We start from the raw sequence: 25,460 nt of genomic DNA, 5'->3' as shown, positions 1-25,460 counted from the left end.
TTCAAATTCTGGAATGAACCACTTTTTTCTCTCGTCATATCTTTTTGATGGATTTCCACAGAGCTCTGATAATTTCCATGACTGTTCACCAAAGCCTGCTGTTTCTTACGGTGAAGAATGATTTTGATGCTCCATATAGATTTTGAGTTACCAAAGGTTGTTTGAGCGCAAGTCAAGGCAGTTTTTGCTTCGCCTCTACTCAGTTACAGTGTATTACAAGTCATATATCTTTAATAATTTATGTTTTATCTCTGAATTATGAAGACCTGAAGATTCCCCCATCTCTTCTGAACAAAACGATGTCTGAATGACCGTTCTAGCCTCTACGGTTAGGAAATTATGGCCATTTGTTCGAGGTGAATCCTGAATGTCAGAAATACACTGAAGAAAACTCACACCTCTCTCTGTGTCTGTGTGTGTAAGGGCTGACTACAGCAGGTGCAGCTAATTCAACTGACCTACATATACCAAGCCCAGACTCTCCACAGCTCCTGTTCCCTTTACTCTCTGTGTATGTGTGTCTGTGTATCAATATTTCTCCTATGTTTAAGTATTACTCCTCAATCATAGTATTTCTGCTAAAGCAAAGTACTTCTACTACATCTTAGTACTTCTGCTAAATCATAGTATTTCTGCCAATTCATAGTATTTTTGCAAAATCGTGGTATTTGTGCAAAATAGAATAGAATAGAATAGAATAGAATAGAATTTAACTTTATTGTCATTGCACATGCACAGGTACAGGGCAACGAAATGCAGTTTGCATCCATCCAGAAGTGCTTTAGTGATATAGATATATTACAATATATATTAGCAATAATATAGATATGTGAGTATATTACAGAAATCATGGTTTTCAGGCCAAATCATAATATTTCTGTTATTTTATAATATATGTGCTGAATATATTATATGTGCCAAATCATAGTATTTATCCCAAATTATAGTATTTATGCCAAATTACAGTATTTCTGCTAAAAAGCAGAAATAGTCCTTTTTAGCAGGATTTTCTGCCAAAAGATAGTATTTATGTTAAAACATAGTATTTCTGCTAAATCAGAGTATTCCTGCCAAATCATAGTATTTGTACTGAAACATTGTACTTCTGCCCAATCATAGTATTTGTACTAAATTATAGTACTTGTGCCAAATCATAGTATTTGTGCCAAAGCATCGTATTTGTATGGAGTCATAGTATTTCTTCTAAATCATGGTATTTCAATCAAATCTCAGTAGTTGTTGTTAAAACGCAGTATTATTGCCAAATCATAGTATTTGTACCCAATCATAGTATTTCTGCTAAATCATAGCATTTGTGCCAAATTATGGTATTTGTGCAAAAACATAGTATCTCTGCAAAACCATAGTATATCTCTTATGTTATATTATTACTACTAAGGCATAGTATTTCTGCCAAATCATAGTAATTGTACTAAATCATAGTAATTGTGCCAAATCATAGTATTTGTTGCACATCATAGTATTGGAACCAAAACATAGTATTTATCCCAAACTATCATATTTTTATGGAGTAATAGTATTTCTTCTAAATCATAGTATTTCAATCAAATCTCAGTAGTTGTGTTAAAATGCAGTATTATTGCCAAATCATAGTATTTGTACCCAATCATAGTATTTTTGCCAAATCGTGGTATTTGTGCCCAATTAATAATTCTGTTATGTTGTAGTATTACTACTAAGTCGTAGAATATCTGTTATGTTATAGAGTATCTGCGCAATATAGTATGTGAGCCAAATCGTAGTATTTTATACCAAATCACAGTATTTTTGCTAAAACATAGTATTTCTGCCATATTGTGGTATTTGTGCAAGAACATTGAACTGTTATGTTATAGTATTACTACTAAGTCATAGTATTTCTGCGTTGTTATAGTATTTGTGCTAAAACATAGTATCTCTGCCAAGTCATAGAATTACTGCAATTTCATAGTTTTTTTTAGGAAATCTGTTATGTTATAGTATTACTACTAAGTCATAGTATTTCTGCCAAATCATAGTATTTGTACTGAAACATAGTACTTCTGCCCAATCATAGTATTTGTACTAAATGATAGTACTTGTGCCAAATCATAGTATTTGTGCCAAAGCATCGTATTTGTATGGAGTCATAGTATTTCTTCTAAATCATGGTATTTCAATCAAATCTCAGTAGTTGTTGTTAAAACGCAGTATTATTGCCAAATCATAGTATTTGTACCCAATCATAGTATTTTTGCCAAATCGTGATATTTTTGCCCAATTAATAATTCTGTTATGTTATAGTATTACTACTAAGTCGTAGAATATCTGTTATGTTATAGAGTATCTGCGGAATATAGTATGTGTGCCAAATCGTAGTATTTATACCAAATCACAGTATTTCTGCTAAAACATAGTATTTCTGCCATATTGTGGTATTTGTGCAAGAACATTGAATTGTTAAGTTATAGTATTACTACTAAGTCATAGTATTTCTGCGTTGTTATACTATTTGTGCTAAAACGTAGTATCTCTGCCAAGTCATAGAATTACTGCAATTTCATAGTTTTTTTAGGAAATCTGTTATGTTATAGTATTACTACTCAGTCATAGTATTTCTGCCAAATCATAGTATTTGTGTGAATTTGTATAGCTGTAATATCACTGTGTTATGTAGTGGCTTAGTAGGGGCTGTTTACAGTGTAAATAGGTCATCTCTTGTGTTGGAGTGCCCTCTTGTGGCGCCTTTTGGGTAGTGCCTTAGTAAACTCCAAAAATGAAGCCGTTTCTTCTCTCGTCATATCTCCGCGACAGAGATACAAAGAGCTATGTAATTCGCAGTCAAAGTACACCAAAGTCCGCTGATTCACCCAGTGCAAGAATTATGCTTCTATCCCACCTAGTTTTTGAGTTACACGACGTTTTGTAACTCCAAAAAATGGCGTTTTTCACCGCTCACCGCGATCAAATTCTGACTGCTGATCACCCTGGTTTTTAAGTGCCCCGCCCCCTTTTCAGGTGGCGCGATTGATAATTACACGGCTCTTCAGACCAAAGGTCCTGGGTTCGATTCCACCTTGGTCAACATGTTTTTTTTAACTACAAATTTATACACTATCACAGACCGGTAATTCATATTGATAATTTATTACATTTCTGCAAAGTTTTATGATTTTACCAGCTTTTCTAATATGGACCTCAGATTCTTGTTAACAGTCTGTGGCAGAAATACATACAAGTACACAGCCTGATGAAGCAGACAGAAGCAGTACCTCTGATTGGTTCAGCATTTTCACCTCTTATCAGCACAAATCTCACCCTCTTCTGCAAAGTTTTCACCTCTTTTCTGCTAATTTGAGCTTCTGTTCCACAGTGCACTCAGCCTCTTCTGCTGTTTTCATTAGAATTTTAAGCTTTTCCACCTTTTTTCAGTTACGTGAGAACCAGTTTGGCTCAATGAGTAGCTGAAAAATATCAGCCTCTTCTGCTGTTTTAGCAGGATTTCAGAGTTCAGCTTTTTCACTTGTTTTAAGCACAAATTTCAGTTTCTTTACCTCACTTCACAACAAAGTTCTTCCTCTTCACCTCTTTTCTGCTAATTTGAGCTTCTGCTCCACAGTGCACATTTTCCCTCTCATCATATCTTTGCTTGTGACCAGAACTCATTTGGTTCAGAGGGTAGGGCAGCTGCCATGAGACCTGGTAGCAGAGGTTCGAATCCTACCTGTGACAGTTGCTACACATGTTCCCTGCTTGCATGCGCTCTGCTTTCTTGACACTCTCCAGTGTGTCATTACACATACAGTCATCTTGAGCAAGCACTTCTGCTTCTACACTTCTTTTCAGCTCTTTTTGCTTCTTTACCTCTTTTCAGCAGAAATTCTTCTGATTCACCTCTTTTCTGCCAAATGTTTAGCCTTTTCACCTCTTATCAGCACAATTCTAAGCAGCTTCTGCTCATTTCAGCCCAATTGTCAATCTCTCCACCTCTTCGTTGTGAGAATGACATTGGCTCAGTGATCTAAATAGCTGCCTTTAGACCAGGAGGGCCAGGTTCAAAACCTCATCAGGGCGACTTTTTTTTTTCAACTTTTTCAGCTTTTTTCTGCAGACATCCTCAGCGTAAAGGCATCCACACAGCATTTTCGCAGGAAATGCAAATTTTTCTAGTTATTATTATTTTCCTTTTTCAGCCTGAAATTTTCGCGCGTAACTCATCCCACAGTTTTGACACAAGCTTCATATATGTTATATCATTTTGTGCGGCTGGATCAGGAATGGTGTGCTATGACTTTTGGTGTTTATTACTTCTATAGTTTTTTAAATATGAATATTTTAATGCAAGTTTTTTTCCCATTGAAATGAATGGGACGGAAAGTGAAACTTAACTTGAAACGAAAGTGAAACTTAATTTGTGGAGTGTTGGCTCACTCACTTCATTTGTGGTGTGTTGGCTCACTCTAGTGGTATGCCAGCAGTAGTACGGCCTGTCTACCCTTATTTGGATTTTTTTTTTGGAGCCGTATGAATGGCAAACTACACTCATTGGCAGCGGCATAGGCACACTTAAAATTTCTTCAGAAATTTTCGCTTTCTAGTCTTATCTTTAAAGTTGCCCCAGTGCGCCACCTGCTGGTTTGAAAGGTGAAGTGACAGATTTAAAGGATTAATGTTCTGTTAGAAGACAGCAGAGGTGTTTAAAACACATTAAGTATTTATTTTATTTTCATACTAATCTCATTGTGTTTTCTTTATTCTTTGGGGGGGTGGGGGGCTCGTCAGTGGGTTGTGAAAGTCTGGTGGTCTTTAACTCGCCTTTATTTTATTTTTGCTGCTAGATGGTGAAAGCGAAAGCCGAGGCCCGGCTGGACCTGCTAAGGGAGGCGGGAGTCCCGGTTGAAACGTGGCTGAAGAGTGCGATGAACCAGGTGATGGAGGAGCTGGAGAACAAGCGCTGGAACAACCTCAGTACCCACGATCCTTCACTCTCCGTAAGACGAAAACTCCAATTCCACAGTGCTGTAGTTTTGAAGTATATGCGCTGTAGATTTGTGCCCTAAACGCAGATGTCGGTCTAACATCCGTAGGTAACAGCAGATTTGGAGCGAGAGGATGAAGAGGAGATGGAGGACAGCGGTGAAGTGTTGGATGACAGCAGCTCCAGCCCCTCCAGCACCTTGAAAAACTATCCACTCACCTGCAAAGTGCTCTACAAGGTAACGACACACGCTTAAGCAGGGTCGTAGCCGATGAGTCGGTCAGTGCCCAGAGAAATGGTGACATCTACAAAGCCTCATGTGTTTGCAGCGAGTCGAATCTGAGTTTAGTTTTCTAAACAATCAGTGTCGCTGCTGTGGAAAAAAACACTGTTTGATTGCTGTTGCAGCATCTCTGCGCTTTCTGTATTGACAACTGGTTAAAATACGTGTAGAGGCCGGTGTTCCAGATCTACTGGCGTTTAGATCAACTGGCGTTGGTCGAACAGATGTGTGGCAGACTTGCGTTTCAGGAGCTGCTACCGACAAACCAGCAAAAAAACGGCAAATGTGTCACCTGTGACACGTGTGAGGTTATCTCAAACACACTCCGTCAGTCTTGATGCTGGTGAACAACAAAATGTTCAAAAATGTGGCGAGTTTACCTGGTGATATCCTCATGCGCGACGCGATCGCGAAAACAGCAAACAAGTAACACCACGCCGATGTTGTTCACAGGACAGCAAGAGTAAACGATCGGGAGACTCTTGTCGTCGTTATCGTTCCCCTCGCACGGTTTGTTTCTCCGAATTCAGCGTTTTTGTTTCACAACTAAAGCGAGCAGTTTACTTTGTGCACTAACATGGAGTCGAGTCAACCAGCGCCACCTCTGGCCAAGTGCCACAGCCTACAGCCAGATCAACCTGTGACACACATCTGCACCACGTTTGAATTCGTGTCATGCACATTTGTACCTTTCAATTGTGTCTGTTTGTGCGTCATGCAAATAAACCTTTGAAATGAATGAAATGACACTAATATTTCACTAGTGTTGTAACATCACATGTCGTTAGCGTAGTCTGTCTGTCTTTTCTCTGCGAACAAATTCAAATTCAAATTCAAATTCAAATTTTATTTGTCACGTACACAGTCATACACAGTACGATATGTAGTGAAATGCTTGGACAACTGCTCGTGACCTAAAGAAAACAAAAAAAAGGAAAGGCTATGAATAAGATAGGAAATAAATATGAAAAATTAAAAAGGGTAAATTTAACTAGGAAGGAATAAAATATAAATTAAGGTTAAAAATGAAATAACTGTACAACACAAATTAGAATGAAGGGTAAATTTAACTGGGAAGAATAAGATAAAATATATAAATTAAAGTTGAAAATAAAATAACTGTACAACAAAATACACAATATAGAACTATATAAGAATGTATGAAGAAATCTAAATATAAATAAATATATACACAATAACAGCAGCTGTACAAGTATTAACCGGAAATGAAGAATATAGTGACCAGTGTTGTGCAAAAACAAAGTCCAGAAAGTCCAGTGTGTGTGTAAGAACCATATGTGTGGGTCAGTACTGTGTGGTGGTGTGATTGAGAGACCGTATCGCCTGCGGGAAGAAGCTCCTCCTCAGTCTCTCTGTGTTGGTCTTCAGGGAGCGGAATCGCTTTCCTGACCTCAACAGAGAGAACAGTCTGTTGTTGGGATGGCTGAGGTCCTTCACGATCTTCCTGGCCTTGGTCCAGCACCGCCTGTTGTAGATTGAGTGCAGGTCAGGGAGCTCGGAGCGGATGGTGCGCTCAGCTGACCGCACAACCCTCTGTAGAGCTCGTCTGTCCTGCATGGTGCTGTTCCCGAACCAGGTTAAGATGTTTCCCGCCAGGATGCTCTCTATGGTGCACGAGTAAAAGTTCCTGAGCACCTTGGAGGGCAGTTGGAAGTCTCTCAAGCGTCTGAGGTGGTAGAGACGCTGTCGGGCCTTTTTCACCACGGTGTTGATGTGACAGGACCATGACAGGTCCTGCGTGATGTGAACTCCGAGGTATTTGAAGCTGTCCACTCTCTCCACTGGGCACTCGTTGATGACGGGGGTCTGGTAGTTCCTCTCCTGCTTAGTGCAACATGTTAGAGTTGGTTGTTATATACAGTCTGTATAAGTGTGGTTAATCTAATAAACATTTGTAAGGAGATGGCAGTTACTGTGAATGTACAGCAGTTACACAGTGATTAGTAATAAACAGTCAGACAATGACCCTGACAATCTCATTCAGTCTTGCAGACTGAATGCACCTTCTGTGGAAAGTGGTACCACACAGTGTGTGTGGACTTCCCCTGTGCAGAAGGCGACTACAAATGTTGTGGGTGCTAAATAAACAGTAAAAAGTGATCCCTGTTGTCTTTGCTTACTGATTGTTTTTAGTGTTGACAATCCACATTGCTGCCATTGCATCTTTCAACATGTTTGTGGGTAGATTTGGATGTACCAGGGGTAAGTGCAGCCACTCAGCCTCTTCTCAATGTCATCATAGCAGCAGGTGAAGATGTGTCACAAGTTAATCTAGTAGTAGGCTATGGTAGTAGTGGACTGACCTCCATTTGAAACTGCTCCAGCTGCTGTGTGATAGTGGATCTGCTACAAATTGCAGATCATATGGAAGTTTTGGAAAATAACCCTTGTATTATGTTGAAAAACAAAAAAGTGACATTGATTTTGTTGCGGGTCATTTTGACCCGTACTGTGTAAATCCACTCAGAATTGTCAAGAATGTAACTGTGTGCTTTCTGCAGATGTACTTCTTGCATTTCTCACAAAAAGTGCTTGTTTTCAAACAGGAACCTTCCTAACTAAGATTTAAAACAAAGGATTTCTACGTCTCCTCCAGTCTCACAAACAGATGACAAACCAAGCGACACACCTGAGTCACTGACTTTCTTATATCCACTCACTCTCACTGGCTGTTTATTACTAATCACTGTGTAACTGCTGTGAATTCAAAGTAACTGCCGTCTCCTTACAAATCTTCATTGGATTGACCACACTTATACAGACTGTATATAACTACCAACTCTCCAGCCATGTTGTTGGATTGCCTATATTGGCTGGAAATATTAATTTCCAGGGAAAGGACACAGGCAGACGATGCTTACAGGATGTGATGTGACAACACTAATGAAATATTGATGTGTCATATTTGTCCAAGGCGTATTTCATTGTTATGGAAAAAGCGAATATCAAAATCATGATAACCAATTGGAGTGGTGATTTCTATGACTTTGTGTATATAATTTGGGATTTTGTACAAATGTAGGCCAATAAGGAATATATGATATCATTTCATTCTTTTCAAAGGTTTATTTGCATGACGCACAAACAGACACAATTGAAAGGTACAAATGTGCATGACACGAATTCAAACGTGGTGCAGATGTGTGTCACCAGTTGATCTGGCTGTAGGCTGTGGCACTTGGCCAGAGGTGGCGCTGGTTGACTCGACTCCATGTTAGTGCACAAAGTAAACTGCTCGCTTTAGTTGTGAAACAAAAACGCTGAATTCGGAGAAACAAACCGTGCGAGGGGAGCGATAACGACGACTAGAGTCTCCCGATCGTTTACTCTTGCTGTCCTGTGAACAACATCGGCGTGGTATTACTTGTTTGCTGTTTTCGCGATCGCGTCGCGCATGAGGATATCACCAGGTAAACTCGCCACATTTTTGAACATTTTGTTGTTCACCAGCATCAAGACTGACGGAGTGTGTTTGAGATAACCTCACACGTGTCACAGGTGACACATTTGCCGTTTTTTTGCTGGTTTGTCGGTAGCAGCTCCTGAAACGCAAGACTGCCACACATCTGTTCGACCAACGCCAGTTGATCTAAACGCCAGTAGATCTGGAACACCGGCCTTGCCTCGAGCTCGAGGCACGGGGAGTGTTTGTTGGGAGTTACAGAAGCAGTCATTATTAGAAATTGCAGGAAGCTGGCGTAGCTGGATATTGATGGATGAAGATTCAGGAGCCACAAAAAACGTGTTTTTAGAAGAACAGTGACTTGCAGAGTTACACGTTCTGTCCTCTGTAAACCTCATTTTCATGCAGAATACATAAAACGACTGGAAGTGAAAGGAAAAGTATTTTTAAGATTCTGTAGGTTTAACCATATTTTCTGGTAATTATATGATTAATATTTAAATCTTTTTAAGTGTCTTGTCATGTTCTCCTGTGCCTCTGTGGTTCTCACCAGGTTCCTCCTTCAGTAAAATACAAACTTGTTAGATTAAAGCTTCTGTTACTGACGCAGACAGCTGGAGACTCGATGGCTGAGTGTTCATTCCTGTTATATTTTCTAAAAGTGTGGTTGAAGTCTGCCGTCTGTGTGGTGCATTATAATGTGGATGCTCTCTGTGTTAGCCTACAAAGCTGGCTGGGATTTCCTCCATCCCTGCTGGATGGATGTCGTCATAAAATCTATTAAGATGTAAATACGGTTAACCTCTCCACACATGATTTAAATATTTGGATTGGACGTGGATCTTTAACATGTCACCAATTATAATTCTAACTTTGAAGTAAAGCCACTTTTTGTTTTGGCTGTTTTTAATCAGTTCCAGTCGTGTTTAACCCCCATTTAGATTTACTTTCCCAAACTTTGTGGCACTAATGATTCTGTGTCCAGGTTTAAAACACCTGCTCTCTGAATTTGTACAGAAATTCTAGTGTAAGTCTGAGTTTTGTGCTGCTTTGGAGTATCAGTTGTTTTATATTAATTGAGTCCTGAGTAAAGTGTGGTATAAGTGCAGGCATGGTCTCAGTGTTTTCTTCAGTGTTCTGGCTGATGTTGTTGAAGCCACAGTGAGCATTTTTGTCCGTTCACCAGTGTGGTGGTATTTGAAAAATATACATCACGGGTGAAATGAAGCTGGTTAAACTGTTACATCGCAGCTTTTATTTGAATTAACGTGTTTGTCTGTCTGCAGGCTTCTCAGCCGGACGAGCTGACCATCGAGGAGCAGGAAATCTTGGAGGTCATCGATGATGGCGACATGGAGGACTGGGTCAAGGTACAAAAATAACACAAACACAGTTGTGTAGCAGAAGCACTCTCATGTTTGAGGGTTGGTTGTTTTGTGTATTAGTTCACTCTCTGGATCTTAGACAGTTTGACAAACATTTAGTTTCAGTTTTTATAAGACCTCGCACTGGTACAGACTATCTACTGGACGTTTTAGTGTTTCTCTGGGATCAGTTGGACTGATGTGGCTTCAGGAATTAGAATAATTCAACTAAAATGCGTGCGGTGCATTGAGGCAGGTCAGGTTGGCCTGGGTGGTAGAAGCTCTGCTGAACATAAAGACAAATCAAAAAATGTACAAATACACAGTTCTCTGCTTCTTTTTTTGGCCCCGCAGCCGTAAAGGGCTGATGGGAGATTCTCGTCATGCAGCCGGGCAGGCAGGTGGGTGGGCATGGCACCCAAGTTTGTGAATGCAATAATTCATGAATCAGGCAGTTTTTAAATTCATACCTTAAGTGCAGCTACTGAAAATCTGGGCCAAATCCTGATTGATGGTGATCCAATCCTGCCTCAGCAGCGCTCCGGTTTGATCACAGTTTGTCAGCTTCTGCTTTTTAACAGCGGTTCGTGGACTCTTGATCAGTTTTAGATCTGCGGAGTGACCTGGTCATGGATATAAAATGTTAATTTCATGATCTCCCAGCTACTTAGTTATCATTTCCACTTTGTTTGTCACAGACTGTTACAAAGTTGCTCCTGGACCTTTGGGAGAAAATTTGAGAAGTCTTTGAGGACATTTTTCGGGTGGTCAGTGGTGTATACTTAAATGTAGAAATGTCAGCTGTGGATGCTCCCATCATTGTGTGAAGTCATTCTTTTATAAACGCCTCTGCAGAGCTGCTGGTGTGTAGTCATTGTGTACTTTGTGTGTGGTTGTTTTCAGATCATTTCCCTGAAGGAACATTGTGCATTGTTGCTGTTTTACTTTGGTTTATTGTGTAAGTCTGGCTTTCCTGTGAGCCATTGTGCAAATGTTCCACGTGTTGAGCCAATATTTTATGTATATTTACTTAGGTGATTATCTTTTCATATACAGATATAGTGTTTTTATTGGGGTATTTATTTTAATTATATATAGATCTGTTTTAGTGCTGTGATTCCCCACAGCATGCCCCAACAGAGATCCCAATACCTCTGAGTGTTTTCAATCTGAATGAAAATAAGTAAGCAGCGGAAGGGGAGGCCACCGGTGTTCATGAAATCAAGCTTCATGAATTCAGCAGAGGCTTGTTTAGGGTTTTAGATTTCTCGTTAATTCAGGAAGAGAGAACAAAAGCTCTCCTATTATTCTCTTTGTGGCTGTTATTAAATTCTGGCGACGATGCAGTGATATTGTTACAGCCCTACTCTTTACATCTGACTTTATTTTTTCTCATTAGGAGTTTTCCTGTTGAAACATTTTTGGCTGTTGTCATCGTCTGTGTGCATTGTCTGTGTTTCCAGGCCAGAAACCGTAGCGGACAAGTGGGCTACGTCCCGGAGAAATACCTGCAGCTGCCCTCCTCCAACAGCCTGCTGAGCATGCTGCAGTCGCTGGCCGCGCTGGACGCCCGATCCCATTCCTCCAGCAACTCCACCGAACCTGAAACCGAACTCCCAACCGGCTCCGTCAACGGAGACTCCAGTGGTGAGATCCGCCTCCACCAGATAATATCGGAGTTTTGATTTCCTGCTTTGTTTAATACTCTCGTTGCCACTGTCTGTGTTGCAGTTTCATTCGCAAAGGCTTTGTACGACTATGCGGGACAAACTGAAGATGAGCTGTCGTTCCCAGAAGGCGCCATCATCCGCATCCTGAGCAGAGAGACCCACGAGGACGATGGCTTCTGGGAGGGCGAGTTTAACGGCGTTGTTGGTGTGTTCCCCGCAGTTCTTGTGGAGGATCTCACCGTGACTAGCGAGAATGGAGATGGGCAAAGAGACGGCAACGCACAGGTAGGCTCACGCTGGCTTAAATTTCATGTTCTACACAATTAAAGTTCTTCTGGTTGAACGCACACACACTGTGTCCCCCCCTGGATCAGCTGCCTCTACATCAGCGCAGTACAAATCTACTGCAGTAACTTATTTGTGACACTAAGTCCTGTGTTGTTAAATAATTTATTTCTTTTTATTTTATATAAAATATTAAAGTTTGCACACCTGTCCACTGTTTGTGTTGAAGGCTTCCCCGTCCACACTCTCTCAGTGCGACCGCTCCCCTCGTGGTCCCTTCCAGTCGGGACCTCTCCACAGCAGCCCCCTTCAGACCCCCACCGTGTCCTCTCCAGTGTCGAGTCCCTGCAGCGCCACAGCCTCTCCCATTGGCCGACCACCCTCCTATCACAACAGACACCACAGACCGCCGCCGGCTCCACACAAAAGCCCCTTTCACAGTAAGAATCTCTGGTTTGTCTGTGAGTGGTTATCTGTAAGAAAAAAGGCCGGTGTGAATAATAATCTGCCTCCTCTGCCCTCTTCAGGTCCAGCACAAAGCTCCCCCCAAACCCCCCAAATACCCGGAGAGCGGCGGTGGCACCAGCCGACCCGTGAGTAAAACCTTCTGTGGTGACGTAAATGACAGCAGACTTTTTTTTTAATCTTCATTTTAACTGAGCCGGTGGATTTTTACAGGTACGTGCCGCACCTCCGCCCCCAAAGCAGCATCCTCGCGGGCAGGTGAAGCGGCGAGAGGAGGTTGAGATCACACTGGTGTGAAGGCGGCACCCTCTCGAGCAGGGACTCGTAAAAACACTCCCAAAGGAAACTTAAAAACTCCTGAAGACGCCTGGAGACGGAAGAAGCCCCCCCACTCGGAGAAGGAACACCGCTGCGCCTTTTTCTTTTAACTTCCCGTTCAGTGTTCTCGTTTCTCAACACTACTTTACCCAGAGTTTGTACAAGGCTTCATTCTCACCCCCGAACAGTTAATAAGGTGATAACGAGCAAAAGAAGTTGATAGAAAAGTTAACATCATTTTATCCGTTAGTAAAAATCAGTGTGTTTGGACTCGCTGGCTGATATTTTAGGGAGTCGAGCTCATTCGTTCCCTTGCAGAGAGCTCAGTGTGGTATCATTCATCAGTTCGAGCAGCCAGTTTGGTTCTAAAGAACATGCAGCTGACTGAATGAGGCGTTTCATGATATTTAACGCACCGGCAGCATAAAACAGAGTCGTTAGCTGATGAGCAGACCCTGGATTTTCTGTTGTTTGAGACTCGGTCAAAGCAGCGTTTCATGTTAAAGTAAAACATGTTAGACTGGACTGACCTTGACCTTTGAGAGGTCAAACTGAAGGAAGCGTTTGTGTTTTACCTTCATTTTTCTGTTTACGAACAAAGACACGAGTCTGCAGAACATATCGTGGATCAGGCCTCTGTTCCCTAGATTTAGACACATTTCACACCCCTTCAGTGAGTCTTGATTATTTCAGCTGTGTTCTGAAATGAGAAACTGAACCCTTGAACACATCAGGGAACTGTTCACAGAGGTCCCAGAGACCTCTATAGGACCAGAAGTCTTTTTACAGACGCAGGGGTCGCCCCCTGGTGGCCTGTAAATAGAGTACAGTTTTTTTTTGTTGCTTCACTTTTCCAACCTGGCAGCTGTGTCAATGTTCTGATGTCTGTGGTCCTTTTTGGCAGTGACGTCATTCCCGAGTTTGTGCATTCCAGCAGGAAAGTCAGAAAAGCAAAGTAAGATGGGATTTATTTTAGCTGCAGCACGTTCATTGATAGAATGTGGTAAGTGCTTAGCATGTGGCTTATATCATGAGTCACAAATACAGGTGAGTGACAGAGCAGATTATGTTTATGTTCTCTGTCACCATCTTGGATTGTTGAGGCTGCTCTGACTGAAAATTACTCCTGGGAGCTCAGGAATTCCGACTTCCGACTCAATCTGGAATGCACCGTAAGCCAAGGGCCAACAAGACAACAGCAGATATTTTGACGTCGCCCCCTGGTGACAGGACAAGGTTACAGCACCATTGTACAACCGCTGCCTTCAGTGACCTTGCTTTTTAGGTGTAACCACTTTTCTGTATCTCTGTTGACACTTAATCGCAAAAAAAAATGTTGTTTGAAGTCAAAATACAAAGAAATTGTGAGCAGTAATGGGCAAAAATAGTCTGATAATCGCTAATTACATCATCAGCAAACCATAAATCAATTTTCTGTTTTCACCTGAGCGATCTTTAGGCTGCACATGTTTTCACTTCTTTTTTGGCTTCATTAGTCGATTATGTTTAAGATAAACTGCCTCCTGGCTCCGGTTTCACATTAAAGTCTCTGCAAGAAAACAGATAAGTTCTTCCTTCAGCTCGTCGGAAAACATCACTTCTAACTGATCGTGTTATGGATGCCTTAGCTGCAGAATTTCTCCTCGTTTATGGGTTGAAGAAAGAATTTTTTATGTTATAGTTATGATTTCGCCCCCCGTTGTGTCTCACGTCATAGCTCTTTGTTACCACCATCAGATTCACGTCTATGCAACAGAGCTGCACTTGTGAGCAAACCAAAAGTCTCGAAAAGAGGCTGGTCCTCTCCGCCGACACACGTGACCGCTCGCGGTTACACAAACAAGGGAAAAGCGGCAATTTTTACCTGTGATTGTTTTGGATCCCTTATCTTTTTTTCCCCTTCTAATGTTTAGGAAAAGTTTAAAGTGGGAAACATAGCACTTAAACACACAAACACACAGTCTAACTCTTTTGTTTTTATGTTGCATAATACAGAAAAAAACTGTTTTTACGACACTAATGATGCCAGTAACAGTTGCTGTTGGGGAGGACAGTTTACACTGAGCATGTGCAGTTTAAAGATGCCTTTTATTTTTAAGGAGGAAACCATCCTGAGCTGCTAGCTGTCCAGTTTAAAATCTATAGTGAAGCACTTTCTGACGTCTTCTTAATCCTTTTCAGTATTGTGGATGTTTTGTTCAATATTTCCTGTTTGATGTTTGTTTACCAGCCGTATTGGTATCAATATTTCCTGTTATTTAGCCGTAAATAGCCATTGTAGTGTCTTTGATTGAGATATGACTTATCGATCGTATTGATAGTTTACGGAGAGCTTAGAGATGGATATCTGTGCAAGTAATGGCACAGCTTTTTTTCCCCTTTTTTGTTTTTAGACTTAGGATTTTAAGAAAACAAAAACAATTAAACTGTAGCTGAATCAGAGGAAAAGAGGTATCCGTCAGCTGTGACGCTGCGTTCTCGTTGATCTCCTTGAGATCTGAATGACATCAAACTTATTTTTGAAGTTTGCATTTACCCTGTTGTATTAAAAGAATACCTAAAGTTTCTTTTCCATTAGAGAATTTTTTTGTTAACCTGTTTACTGGTCTTGATTATGCATCAAGTCAGAATCTGAAATTCATTTTTTTTAAAAAGGACGTAAAAACTCCCACGTTTTACAGCGTCGGCTATGCGGAGGCTGCCAGGCGTCGTATTTACACACCCATGCATGTTTAACTGTATTTATTGTGTACAAATAAATGTGAAATAAAGATAGCTTAAATGGAACAAGACTCTGTTTTAACTCTTAATTCCTGCATCTACCTGTTTAAAAAATATTATTTTAAAATAATGTGTTACATGACTACACAGAAGGATGTTTCAGCTCAGTATATAGCAAATATAAAAAATATAAATAATTCTTAATTTTAAAATAAACATTAATCTGATTATTAAAAAAAATTATTGGACAAAAACTACATGGAAAAAAGAACTCGGTGAAATGGAAAAAATAAAGTTCAATATCTTGAAAATCAAATAGAATACAAGCTTTGTTTTCTGTATTTATCTGTTTGTATAAGACAAACAGTTTATCATAAGTAACTGAAAGTCTTTCGGCTCTTCGAAGAAAAACTGATGGGATCCAACAAATAAACATAACTAAAAACTGCAGCCTCAAAAGTAAAACTCATTTGTTGCTGATAACGAACGCAAATCCAAAGTGTTGTTGTTCCCACCCCAGAGCAGCAGGTGGCAGCAGCACGATACAAAGGAACTGTACTGTACTGGGATTTCTGTTTGTTTATTTTTTTTCCAAAAAAAGAAGCCATTTTTAACGTAAACTGTTGATTAAAGAGTTTTTTGTTGCAGTTTGACCTTCAGCTGAACTTAATGTTGGGTTTCTATTGATTTTAGAGAAGCTATTCGCTGAGAGGTTGTCATAATTCATGCATGAAAGGGTTAAAACTTATCCTTTGTTTCATTTTTTAGTGAAACTCTGGTAGAGTAGCTTTGAAACTGATAATTCAGCATATACTAAAAAATAAAAGCCTTTTCTTACAGTATATTTGTGTGTATTTTATTTTGCAATATTTCTAATTACCACACTTAAAAGTGAACAGCCTGTAATGCTATCATGACTCATCACTCAGATGCGTTTTCGTTTGAAAACGCATCTTTTTCTCTCCGTTTTGGCCTTCCGTCCACACTGAGACAGCGTTTTGAAAACGCTCTCCAAAGCGTATACATTTGACGCCGTTTTCGCGTAGCATTGTGGAAAGCGAACTATTCCTAACCGTGTAGAAATGTTGGCCAATCAGATGTCTAGACGCCTGGGCGGGAAAGAGTAAACAAAGATGGCGGCGGAGAGTCACATATATTTGTATATAAATATGATTTGTTGGACAATAAGTCCAATCACAGACTAATTCGGACCATTGGGAAAAATTAAATAAATAAAAAAAATTGGATAAAATGCATGTGTCATTGTTTCATATTGATTTCAAATAACATACCATTTGATTTCAACATATTTTTGTTACACTTGCAGTGGTGTTATTTTGTTATGATCCTGTTCCTTTTAATATAAATATAAATCATCTAAATAGAAATGGAAAACTAGAAAAATTAAAAATATAGCTTTACTAATCTGAAAGTTATTTGTCATTGGATCCATCATTCCCACAGTGGAACCACATTATTTCATATTATGTTCAATTCAGTAGTTAAAAGTATAAAATTTAATAATGTATTTTTAGTTTACTTTGTTAATAAACACATTTTTTAGTATTTTAGAAACACTAACATCATACATATCCAAATATGAAGCAATGTTTTAACTCCCATTTACATACAGACCTGTGGCCAGCTTTATAAACCATTTTGAATTTTTCCCAGCTGAGGCGTTCAAAATAGATATACTTTTGATTGTCACAGTGTTATTTGGGCAGCTGCCTGCCTAATATAACATAACATCACCACAATATTTTACATTAAATGAGGAAATGTATCTTTGTTTCCTCAGCTAAGACTGCTTGGCTGCTGTAGCTTGTGTTTATGTTGAGAGTGACATCTGATTTAAAAGCAAGAAGCAAAAGCCACTGAGCACCATCAGTCAGCACAGAGGCAATGCTACAAATTTAAGGAACGAAGGTCAATTCTTTGTGTGTGTACATGCACAGAGCACATGTGCACACGGTTGTGCAGATTAACTCACAGATGTATATGACAACTCACGTTTGTGGCATTGACATTGTTTTCCAATCTTAAATGTAATATATACATTTCCGTCATTGGCCATAATTCTTGCAAGGAAGGGACTCAAAGGTCACAAGTTATTAAATAAAATTAATTAAACACACCATTAAAAGAAGTTCACTATTCACTCCTTAAACATCATAGCTAACAGCAGTTATTTATATCTATGAAAGAGAGAGCTTAATTGTTTGATTAAGCTTGATTGGAATGTCAGCTCCACACTGTGGCTGGTTGATTAAATAAGTTGGGGGAGCAAAAGTAAAATGAGCTACTTGTGTGATACTATTTAACTTGGGTTGGGTAAGCTGCTCATTTTATGCTCATTTTACTTTTCAGATGGTGTCAAGCCTGGCAGTTTGGTGTAATTGTTAGCCTAGTGATTCATAGTAATATATTTCTCACACACAACCTCAACCTCTGCCTCTCCATGTGAGCAGAGACGCAGCAGCATCTTGTTTCTACAGGAAGCCTGATTAAATTGTGAGGCATTGATACGGTGTACAAGATTAAAAATGCCTTGGCTGCATTTATAAAAATAGCTGCAAAAAACTTTGTTTGCCAAACTGAGTTACTTTTTTGAAGAAGTAACTATATAATTAATTGCCCAGCTTTGGTCATTATATACTGTATTTTGGAGACAGAGAGTTACAGGACTCTCTCCCAGACCACAGACTCATAATACAAGTCAGAGCTTTATATAAAAAAAAAAAAAAAAGTTGTGTTTTCGAAATTGGAGTTCAAGTTATTTTTACTTCCAATAGTGTTAACATACTACACAGGTCATGAACAAGATTTCTTTTACATTTTCATTGTAAATGGGCTGAAGCAGTTCATTAAAAGTAGTCTAACATAAATGTAAACGCTGTAATTTGATTATTTTAATAAACCATGAAACTTGGATGGATTCGATGCCGGCGTGACCACAGTGCACACGTCTGATGTCGCTCACAGTGGTCCAAGGAACCGCTCAGGGAGTTTGTGTGTTCGCTCAGACACGTGAAAAATTAGAGGGAACATTGGGCCTCTGACATTCAATACCCAGTTATTAAAATGTTAAGTGTAAATCATCCCCAGCCCACAATAGCAGCTGAATTTACTACGATTTCAGATCTTTTTACACGTCAATAAGAAACCACCGATGTGTAAAACAGGCTGACAACAGAATGACGTAAACCACACTGCTGCAACTGTGCAGCTCTCAGGTTTTATCTATTGTTTCTCTGTGTGGCCAGCAGGGGGAGGTGTTTTGCTTAGTTGTTTTTTTAAATATTAATGAAAACATTTTTCATGAAAGTTGCAAATCTGTTATCTGTTTTTATGACATTTTTCACTGTGGATTACAACAACATCAACATTAGAAAATGAAATACATTTATAGTAGGTGATCATTAATCACTGTTATTGGCACTATTAAAGGGCCCCAAAAATCAAACTTTGCTTAGGGCACCACGGAGGGCCAACCCTTTTTACACTTCAACGATTGTACACAAAATACAATCATCCATCCTTCTATTTATTTTTGTCCACTTATATAATTCAGCATCACAGGGAAGCTGGATCCCAGTTGTTTTTCACAGAGGGCCAAGCAGTGGAGGGAGCTGCCGACCTCCCAGCAATACATGTAAAAGCTTTATTTTATGCTGACTCTGGTCATCTTTATCTATCATAAAAATTTGCTTCACAGTCTGAAACACGTAAGTGTGGCAAATATGCAAATAGCTAAGAAATCAGGATGGGGTAAATCGTTTCTCACTGCACTTCTGTTAGGCGACTGAATAAAAACACAAAGTCAGCAGTCTGGCTATGAATGTCTTTAATGTTTCCAAGATCAGAATCACATCAGGGTGTACAACCTCACCCCTGGCGCCGTTGCCCACCTCTCAATTTTAAATACACGTAGACATTGAGGGCTACCAGGAGGGGCTATGCGCTTACCTGCTGCTGAGTAACTGCATATGAGAGCATGAGGGTGGGAATGGATGTTTGTATCTGTGTGTGCCTGTTTGTCTGTGTCCATATGTCAGGTCGGGTATCAGACGCCACCTCTCTGGGGACATCTCAGGCCCTCCAAGGTATGGAGGCCTATCTCCCCCCACCACTCCCCCTGCCAGTGGCAGATGCCTTCAGACATCGGTGCATTGGTGGTTCTTTGTGTCCGGGGATGGGCGTCCAGGTACTGCTTGTCGGGGCCTGGAGCCTGGGGCTCGCTCGGGCTCCTTCGGGGGTGGGGTGCCTTTGGCCTCTCAGCCTGGGGCTCGGTCACTCTGGCACAGCTGGCTGCTGGCGGAGCTCACGGGCACGTCACGTTTAAATCATGCTTTTTATCTGTTTTTGTTTTTTAATGTTCTGTAAAGAACTTGGGATCACCTTGTTGTTGAATTGTGCGATATAAATAAACTTGCCTTGCATTTTGGCTGCTACCTCAAAGCACACTGTGCGCTGTCGATCTTACGTGCTGCACAATAATATTCAATATTTAGTATTTACAGTTATATTCACACAGATCATCGCGATGATGTTGTTTATTATATTGCTCTCTTTTGTTTGCTTGTTTTCTCTTTTTTCTTTCTCAACAGGAGATCCAGGTGATTGATAGATGGATTTTTTGTCTGTTTGTTTTTGCGGCTTGGACAACTTCCTACCAGACCCGTGGAAGTGGAAGCTTCAGTGAAGAAAGATTCCTGCTCCCAGCCGTTCATTGGCTCGGCATTTTAAACCCCTAAAGGGTCACCTGGCCTGTAACTAAACAGGGCCAATAAAAAAAAATTACAAGAATAATACAAAAATTTCAGCCAGTTTATCTTAATACATTAACTTATTCTTGTGTACACAGTAATTCATAAATAAATAATGTATATTATCAATAAAGATTGATCTAAACAGTTTAACTGCTATGTGCAGATAAAGGTTGCATAGCTTTAAAACATTTGCTATCCAGCAAATATCAGTCAAACTCAACACAAAAGGAAACATAACAATGGTTCAAATTGTTTGGACCGGTGATCCAAATCAACTGGTGTTGGTCAAACAGATGTGTGGTAGACTTACTTTGAAGGAGCTGCTACCGACAAACCAGCAAATAAACACCAAATATTTCATCTGTGACGTTTGTGAGGTTTCCTCAAACACACTCCGTCAGTCTTGTTGCTGTTGAACGACAAACTATTTAAAAATGTCGCGGGTTTACCTGGTCATATTCTCATTCATGGGGCGCTCGCCAAAACAAAAGCAAACAATTAACACCACGCCGATGCTGTTCACAGGACAGCAAGAGTAACGATCAGGAGCATCTTGTCTTCGTTATCGCTCCCCTCGTACGTGTTATTACTGCAATTTCAGTGTTTTTGCTTCATAACTAAAGTGTGCAGTTTACTTTGTGCGCATTCAAATGGAGTCAAGTCAATTAGCGCCACCTGTGGTCAAGTGCCATAGCCTACTACTAGATGAACTTGTGACACACATCTGCAGTAGAGGCTGAGTGGCTGCTCTCACACCTGGAGCATCCAAATCGACCCACAAACACGTTGAAAGATGCAATGCCATCAATGTGGATTGTCAAGACTGAGAGATCTCTTCCCTCTGACCCCTCCCCAAACCCTCAAACCCTCCTACCCACCTCGACATACAAACTCTGTGTGGCTTCACGTGTTCTGTTGATGTTTACATGATCGAAATAACTTGAACACAAACACAAACAAACAAAGAGGAAGACCGCACCGGAAGGAAACAACTACAAGTCCCAGCATCCTCTGTGTTTAGGGAGCAGCAGTGAAAGTGAAAGTATTGAGCCTCCGTTCAGAGCAGCAGGAGGAGGAAGGTGGAGCTGAGGCGGGTGAGTGTTTACATGAATATGTTTCTTCTTATGACATAAAATAATTCCACGCTGTTCGTGTCTGTGGGTGAAATGTGAGGCCGGTCGGCTCCTCTGAGCGCTGGTTTCCTGTAAGTAGAGAGGAAGTGAGTTTAGCTGAGCCTCCGTTTAGTGTGAGAGAGCAGGAGGAGAGTGAGAGCTGTGCTGAGGCAGGGTGAGTGTTAACACCGCTCTGACATTACTGTGTCTCTGTGGCGGGAACAACAGGCTCCGTCAGTGGAGGCAAAAATAATCAGACTTTGGTTTTTCAAAGGAAACAACTTTATGTCGGAAGTTCCCGCACGCTCATTGGATAACGATGTGTCAATCTCGAGCTATTAGCCAATGAGCGTGCGGATTCACAGAAAGACCCGCCTTTATCACGGGACTTTAAAAACTACAATGGCGACAGAAACTCCGTGAGTGGCAAGGGTGTAGATTTGGTTGTGGCATTGGTGGGGACGGATGATTCAACCAGCGACCCCTGCCCCGTTTCTTATTTTTTCCTTTTTGTTTTTGCTTCTTGATAAAAAGAGGAGAAATATACTTGCCTACATGTGCTATTCTACATGCTTTTAAACCGTTTAAAATTACAATTCATAGTTTTATATGTGAATTATATAATGTTAAATTACTATTAAACAAATGACTGACTAAGTATTTCAGGCTTTAGTTTACTTCAGCCATATTCCATATAAATCAGGTATCATACAAAAGTAAAAATAGCTTCAAGTACAGTCATGACAATAAAAGAATATGACTTTAAGGACTTAACAACATTACTTCAGTTATAGTACACCAACATCTCTGATACATTAGCACTAAGGGAACACTGAATGATCTGGTGGGTTTTGTCCATAAAACTACTCATCTAAGATTACCACAAAGTAAATGATCTCTCAGCAACATTATGCAACATTTCAGGCACTACTGCCCTCTATCAGATCAGTGAGCTGGGATGTTTAATTCTAAACATGAACCACTGTTACAGCAACAGATATGGACTACGTGCCCACACAACAAACACATGCCTGCTCCTGTCGTTAGCTGAAATGAACTGCTGGCATATTTGTTTTACATCTATACTGTCCAGTCTCTCCTGGTGGACATGGAATCACATTATTCGTGGTTACATACAATTTTAGACTGATGTGGACCAAGCCTAGCACCTACTTGCCAACCTTGAGACCTCAGAATTAGGGAGACATTGGTTGTGTCCAAATTCATGGGCTGCATCCTCCTGAGGACCCGGCCTTCGCGGTCTACGTGGGCCGGGTCCTCAGAAGGTCGGGTAGGCCGGAAGTAAACGGCTGGGGAAATTGGACGGTCGAGCCTTCTGATTAGTGTCCCCGCTGTCTCGGTGGAGTTTAATAAACTCGGCCGTCTGCTCCTTGCTATCTAAAATATAACAGGACACTGGCGTAAGTTCTCGACCGTCTCACACTTCTGTTTAATCAGTTTTCTGTTTGACGTTTATTCAGCTGTGTGAAAAACCAAGGAGGAACCCACCCGGGGGATTAATAAAGTTTTATTTTATCTAATCTAATAACTTTAATCTCAGCCAAACCGATTTACTCACGAACAAACAAAACACTGAAAAAAGCCCAACAATAACATTTTTAGGTTGTCTAAGTGACTTATATATTACGTTTAACCCGAGTAGCGAAAGTCCGCGGTGATCTGAAAATGATGTGCCGGGAGTTGTGCCGTTCTCGGCCGCATCAGTAATCCTCGAGCTCTCGGCTAGCTATCGAGCTGGTGGGTAGCAGACGTCTCCGAAAACGTCGAAGCACTTTTGCAAATATGCGATATCTTGATAAACCGAGCAGATATTTGATGTTTACACAGCTACTTTCTCACCTGAAAATATGTTAAAAGTTTATTTTGTGACCCAGAAAGATTAGTAAGAGTAATTTTAAAACTTAGTAGCGGCCGCCATTGTTGGAAACTGGAGTTTGGCTGGGCCGCGCTATGAATTCTGGGATATGGTGGGCCACGAAGGACACACCCAACCCATCCTTCAAATTCGGGGAAAAGGAGGACGCATTTGTCGGCTGCATTCGGAGGAGTCTACGAATTTGGACAGCCTTCCGCGCGTCGCTGTGGCGTAATCGGTCTACAAATGCGGCCTCAGGAGGATGCAGTCCATGAATTTGGACACGACTATTCAAAGGGGCTGGGGGGGATACATGTACATATATATACAAAAACTTGAAACTTACAGTGTTTATTTATCGGATAAAATAAGTTAAATGTCACTGTTATTATTGTCCAGCCGGAAACAGGCCGGCGGTGTCCAACTGCAGAGGCTGCGTCCACCTGAGGACGCGGCCTTAGTGGTCTAAGTGGGCCGGGTCCTCCGAAAGCCGGGTAGACCGGAAATGAGGGACTGTGAAATTGGTTGGTCTAGCCTTCAGAATTACGTCACCTGCCGTCTGTTCCTTGCTGTCTAAAACATAACCGGACGCTGGCGTAGATGGTCGAATAAACTGCTGTTTTCACACAGCAGTTTATTCAGCTGTGTGAGAACCCGGCATAGCCTGTAACGTTATTGTGACGGACACATTATATGAGTGAACTTGACTTTAAGTGACTTACAGGTTTCTTTGAAAAACAATTTCTTATATCCAGGTTCTTCCTTTGCGCTGCCATCCTCCTCTCCTCCTCGCAGCGCAGGTTTGCCGCTGCTGGAACTAAACAGAGCTCCCTGAAAGGCTCAGCCAATCACATTGGCCATATTTGTCACATGACGTAGGACTCCAGTAGAGAACGTAATTTAACTTTTTCTGCTCCGCTCGCTGAATGAGACGCTGACAGATCGTTTTTTTCTTACTATCGGGTTTGTTTTTCTTTACTCGAAGAGATCAAATTATTGGTGGGGACAATTCAATAATCGCTGGATATTGGTGGGGACACGTCCCTTCTGTCCATGCCAAATCTACGCCCTTGGTGAGTGGAGTTCAGGGTGACATTATGAAACTGTGACGTTTGAGCCACTTCCTGTTCTCAGTCCCAGCGTCCTGATCACCGAGGTTTCTGTTGCTCTGATATCTGATATTGATAATATTGGTAAACAGGCTGTAGCATAAACATCAGGTCTGTTCTGAAAACTGTCTTTATTTTTTCAAAGTAAGGGAATATCTGTGGTCTGATACCGCGGGCTCATGGGCTAAGGACTTGGATTGACAAGTCAAGCGCAGATGATTGTGTTGTTTCTTATAAAGGCTTGTGTGTGTGTGCCTTCCTGTGTGTGTCCTTGTGTCAGTGGAACTGAATCAGTGTGTTAGAGAAAGTGCTCCTCTGCTGTGCCGTCATCGTGTGGATGCTTCTTTTAAAGTTGGAACTCATGTTTTTATGATCTGCTTCATTTCATTGAACCTTTATTTCTAACCATGAAGTCCCTTTGAGGTTACAGCCTCCTGGTTAGGTTTAGGCTGTTATTGTGCTTCAGGCTGAAATATGAGGAGTAAGGAGTGGGGCTGGTTAGCCCTCATGACCCTCACCATAACACCTACGTCACAGGACAGTGTTTACCACAGAAACTCCATGAAATGATCAATGAGAACTTTAGAAACCTGTCAGTGTGATGCTTCCAGTACAGCAGCACATCTGAGTGTGTGTGTTTGCCTCTCAGACTAACTCCACCCTGACATCAAGAAGATGGAGGAAGAGGATGGAGCAGGATCTGCAGCATCCGCTGTTTGTCTGGAGGAGTGACCGGTCCAAAGAACTACCTCTATACTTCAGTAATGAACCTGCAGCAACAATGTAAGAGAGCTGCTGACTCATTTATTCAGTGTAAATAATGATTTTGATGCAATGGGAGAAGAAAAATGACAAAAACTTTTTAAAAATAGGATTAAAATATTACAAACTATGTTGTTGAGTTTCCTGATGTAGTACAAAAATATATGAACATAACTGTATATAGGACAGATATTTTAAGCGGTTCTTTTAAGCAGCACCAAAAACAAAAAGACTATTTTAAGCTGTCTGAGGGTAGTGAGTCACATGTCACACTGGGTCAAAGGTCAGGGAGTAAAAGTGTGTTCTAAAAGGAGGGTTTAAAAAGCAGCAAGTGAAAGGAGA

General features: G+C 40.8%; 1 protein-coding gene and 1 long non-coding RNA gene across 2 annotated transcripts in view; one reads left to right on the top strand and one right to left on the bottom strand.

Moving 5' to 3' along the window:
- LOC120734101 (F-BAR and double SH3 domains protein 2-like) overlaps positions 1 to 13,015 on the top strand; it is a 35,160-nt gene extending 22,145 nt beyond the window's left edge. Inside the window, exons 7-14 of the mRNA XM_040032673.1 lie at positions 4,818 to 4,970; positions 5,067 to 5,195; positions 9,951 to 10,034; positions 11,492 to 11,675; positions 11,760 to 11,983; positions 12,213 to 12,423; positions 12,511 to 12,576; positions 12,662 to 13,015. Of these exons, the coding sequence (XP_039888607.1) occupies positions 4,818 to 4,970; positions 5,067 to 5,195; positions 9,951 to 10,034; positions 11,492 to 11,675; positions 11,760 to 11,983; positions 12,213 to 12,423; positions 12,511 to 12,576; positions 12,662 to 12,729 (1,119 nt within the window). The 3' untranslated portion in view covers positions 12,730 to 13,015. The remainder of the gene's footprint in view (positions 1 to 4,817; positions 4,971 to 5,066; positions 5,196 to 9,950; positions 10,035 to 11,491; positions 11,676 to 11,759; positions 11,984 to 12,212; positions 12,424 to 12,510; positions 12,577 to 12,661) is intronic.
- Positions 3,339 to 4,151, bottom strand: LOC120733942. The gene is made up of 2 exons (XR_005695920.1): positions 3,874 to 4,151; positions 3,339 to 3,843 (listed from the first exon to the last, which is right to left on the bottom strand). It is a non-coding gene; the product is annotated as an uncharacterized LOC120733942 (long non-coding RNA).
- Positions 13,016 to 25,460: the final 12,445 nt, after the last annotated feature.

Source organism: Simochromis diagramma, unplaced genomic scaffold (genome assembly GCF_900408965.1).
Source record: "Simochromis diagramma unplaced genomic scaffold, fSimDia1.1 OVJJ01000216.1, whole genome shotgun sequence".
Taxonomy (NCBI): domain Eukaryota; kingdom Metazoa; phylum Chordata; class Actinopteri; order Cichliformes; family Cichlidae; genus Simochromis; species Simochromis diagramma.
The sequence above is the reverse complement of the archived record's forward strand: the minus strand, read 5'-3'. Positions and strand labels throughout refer to the sequence as shown.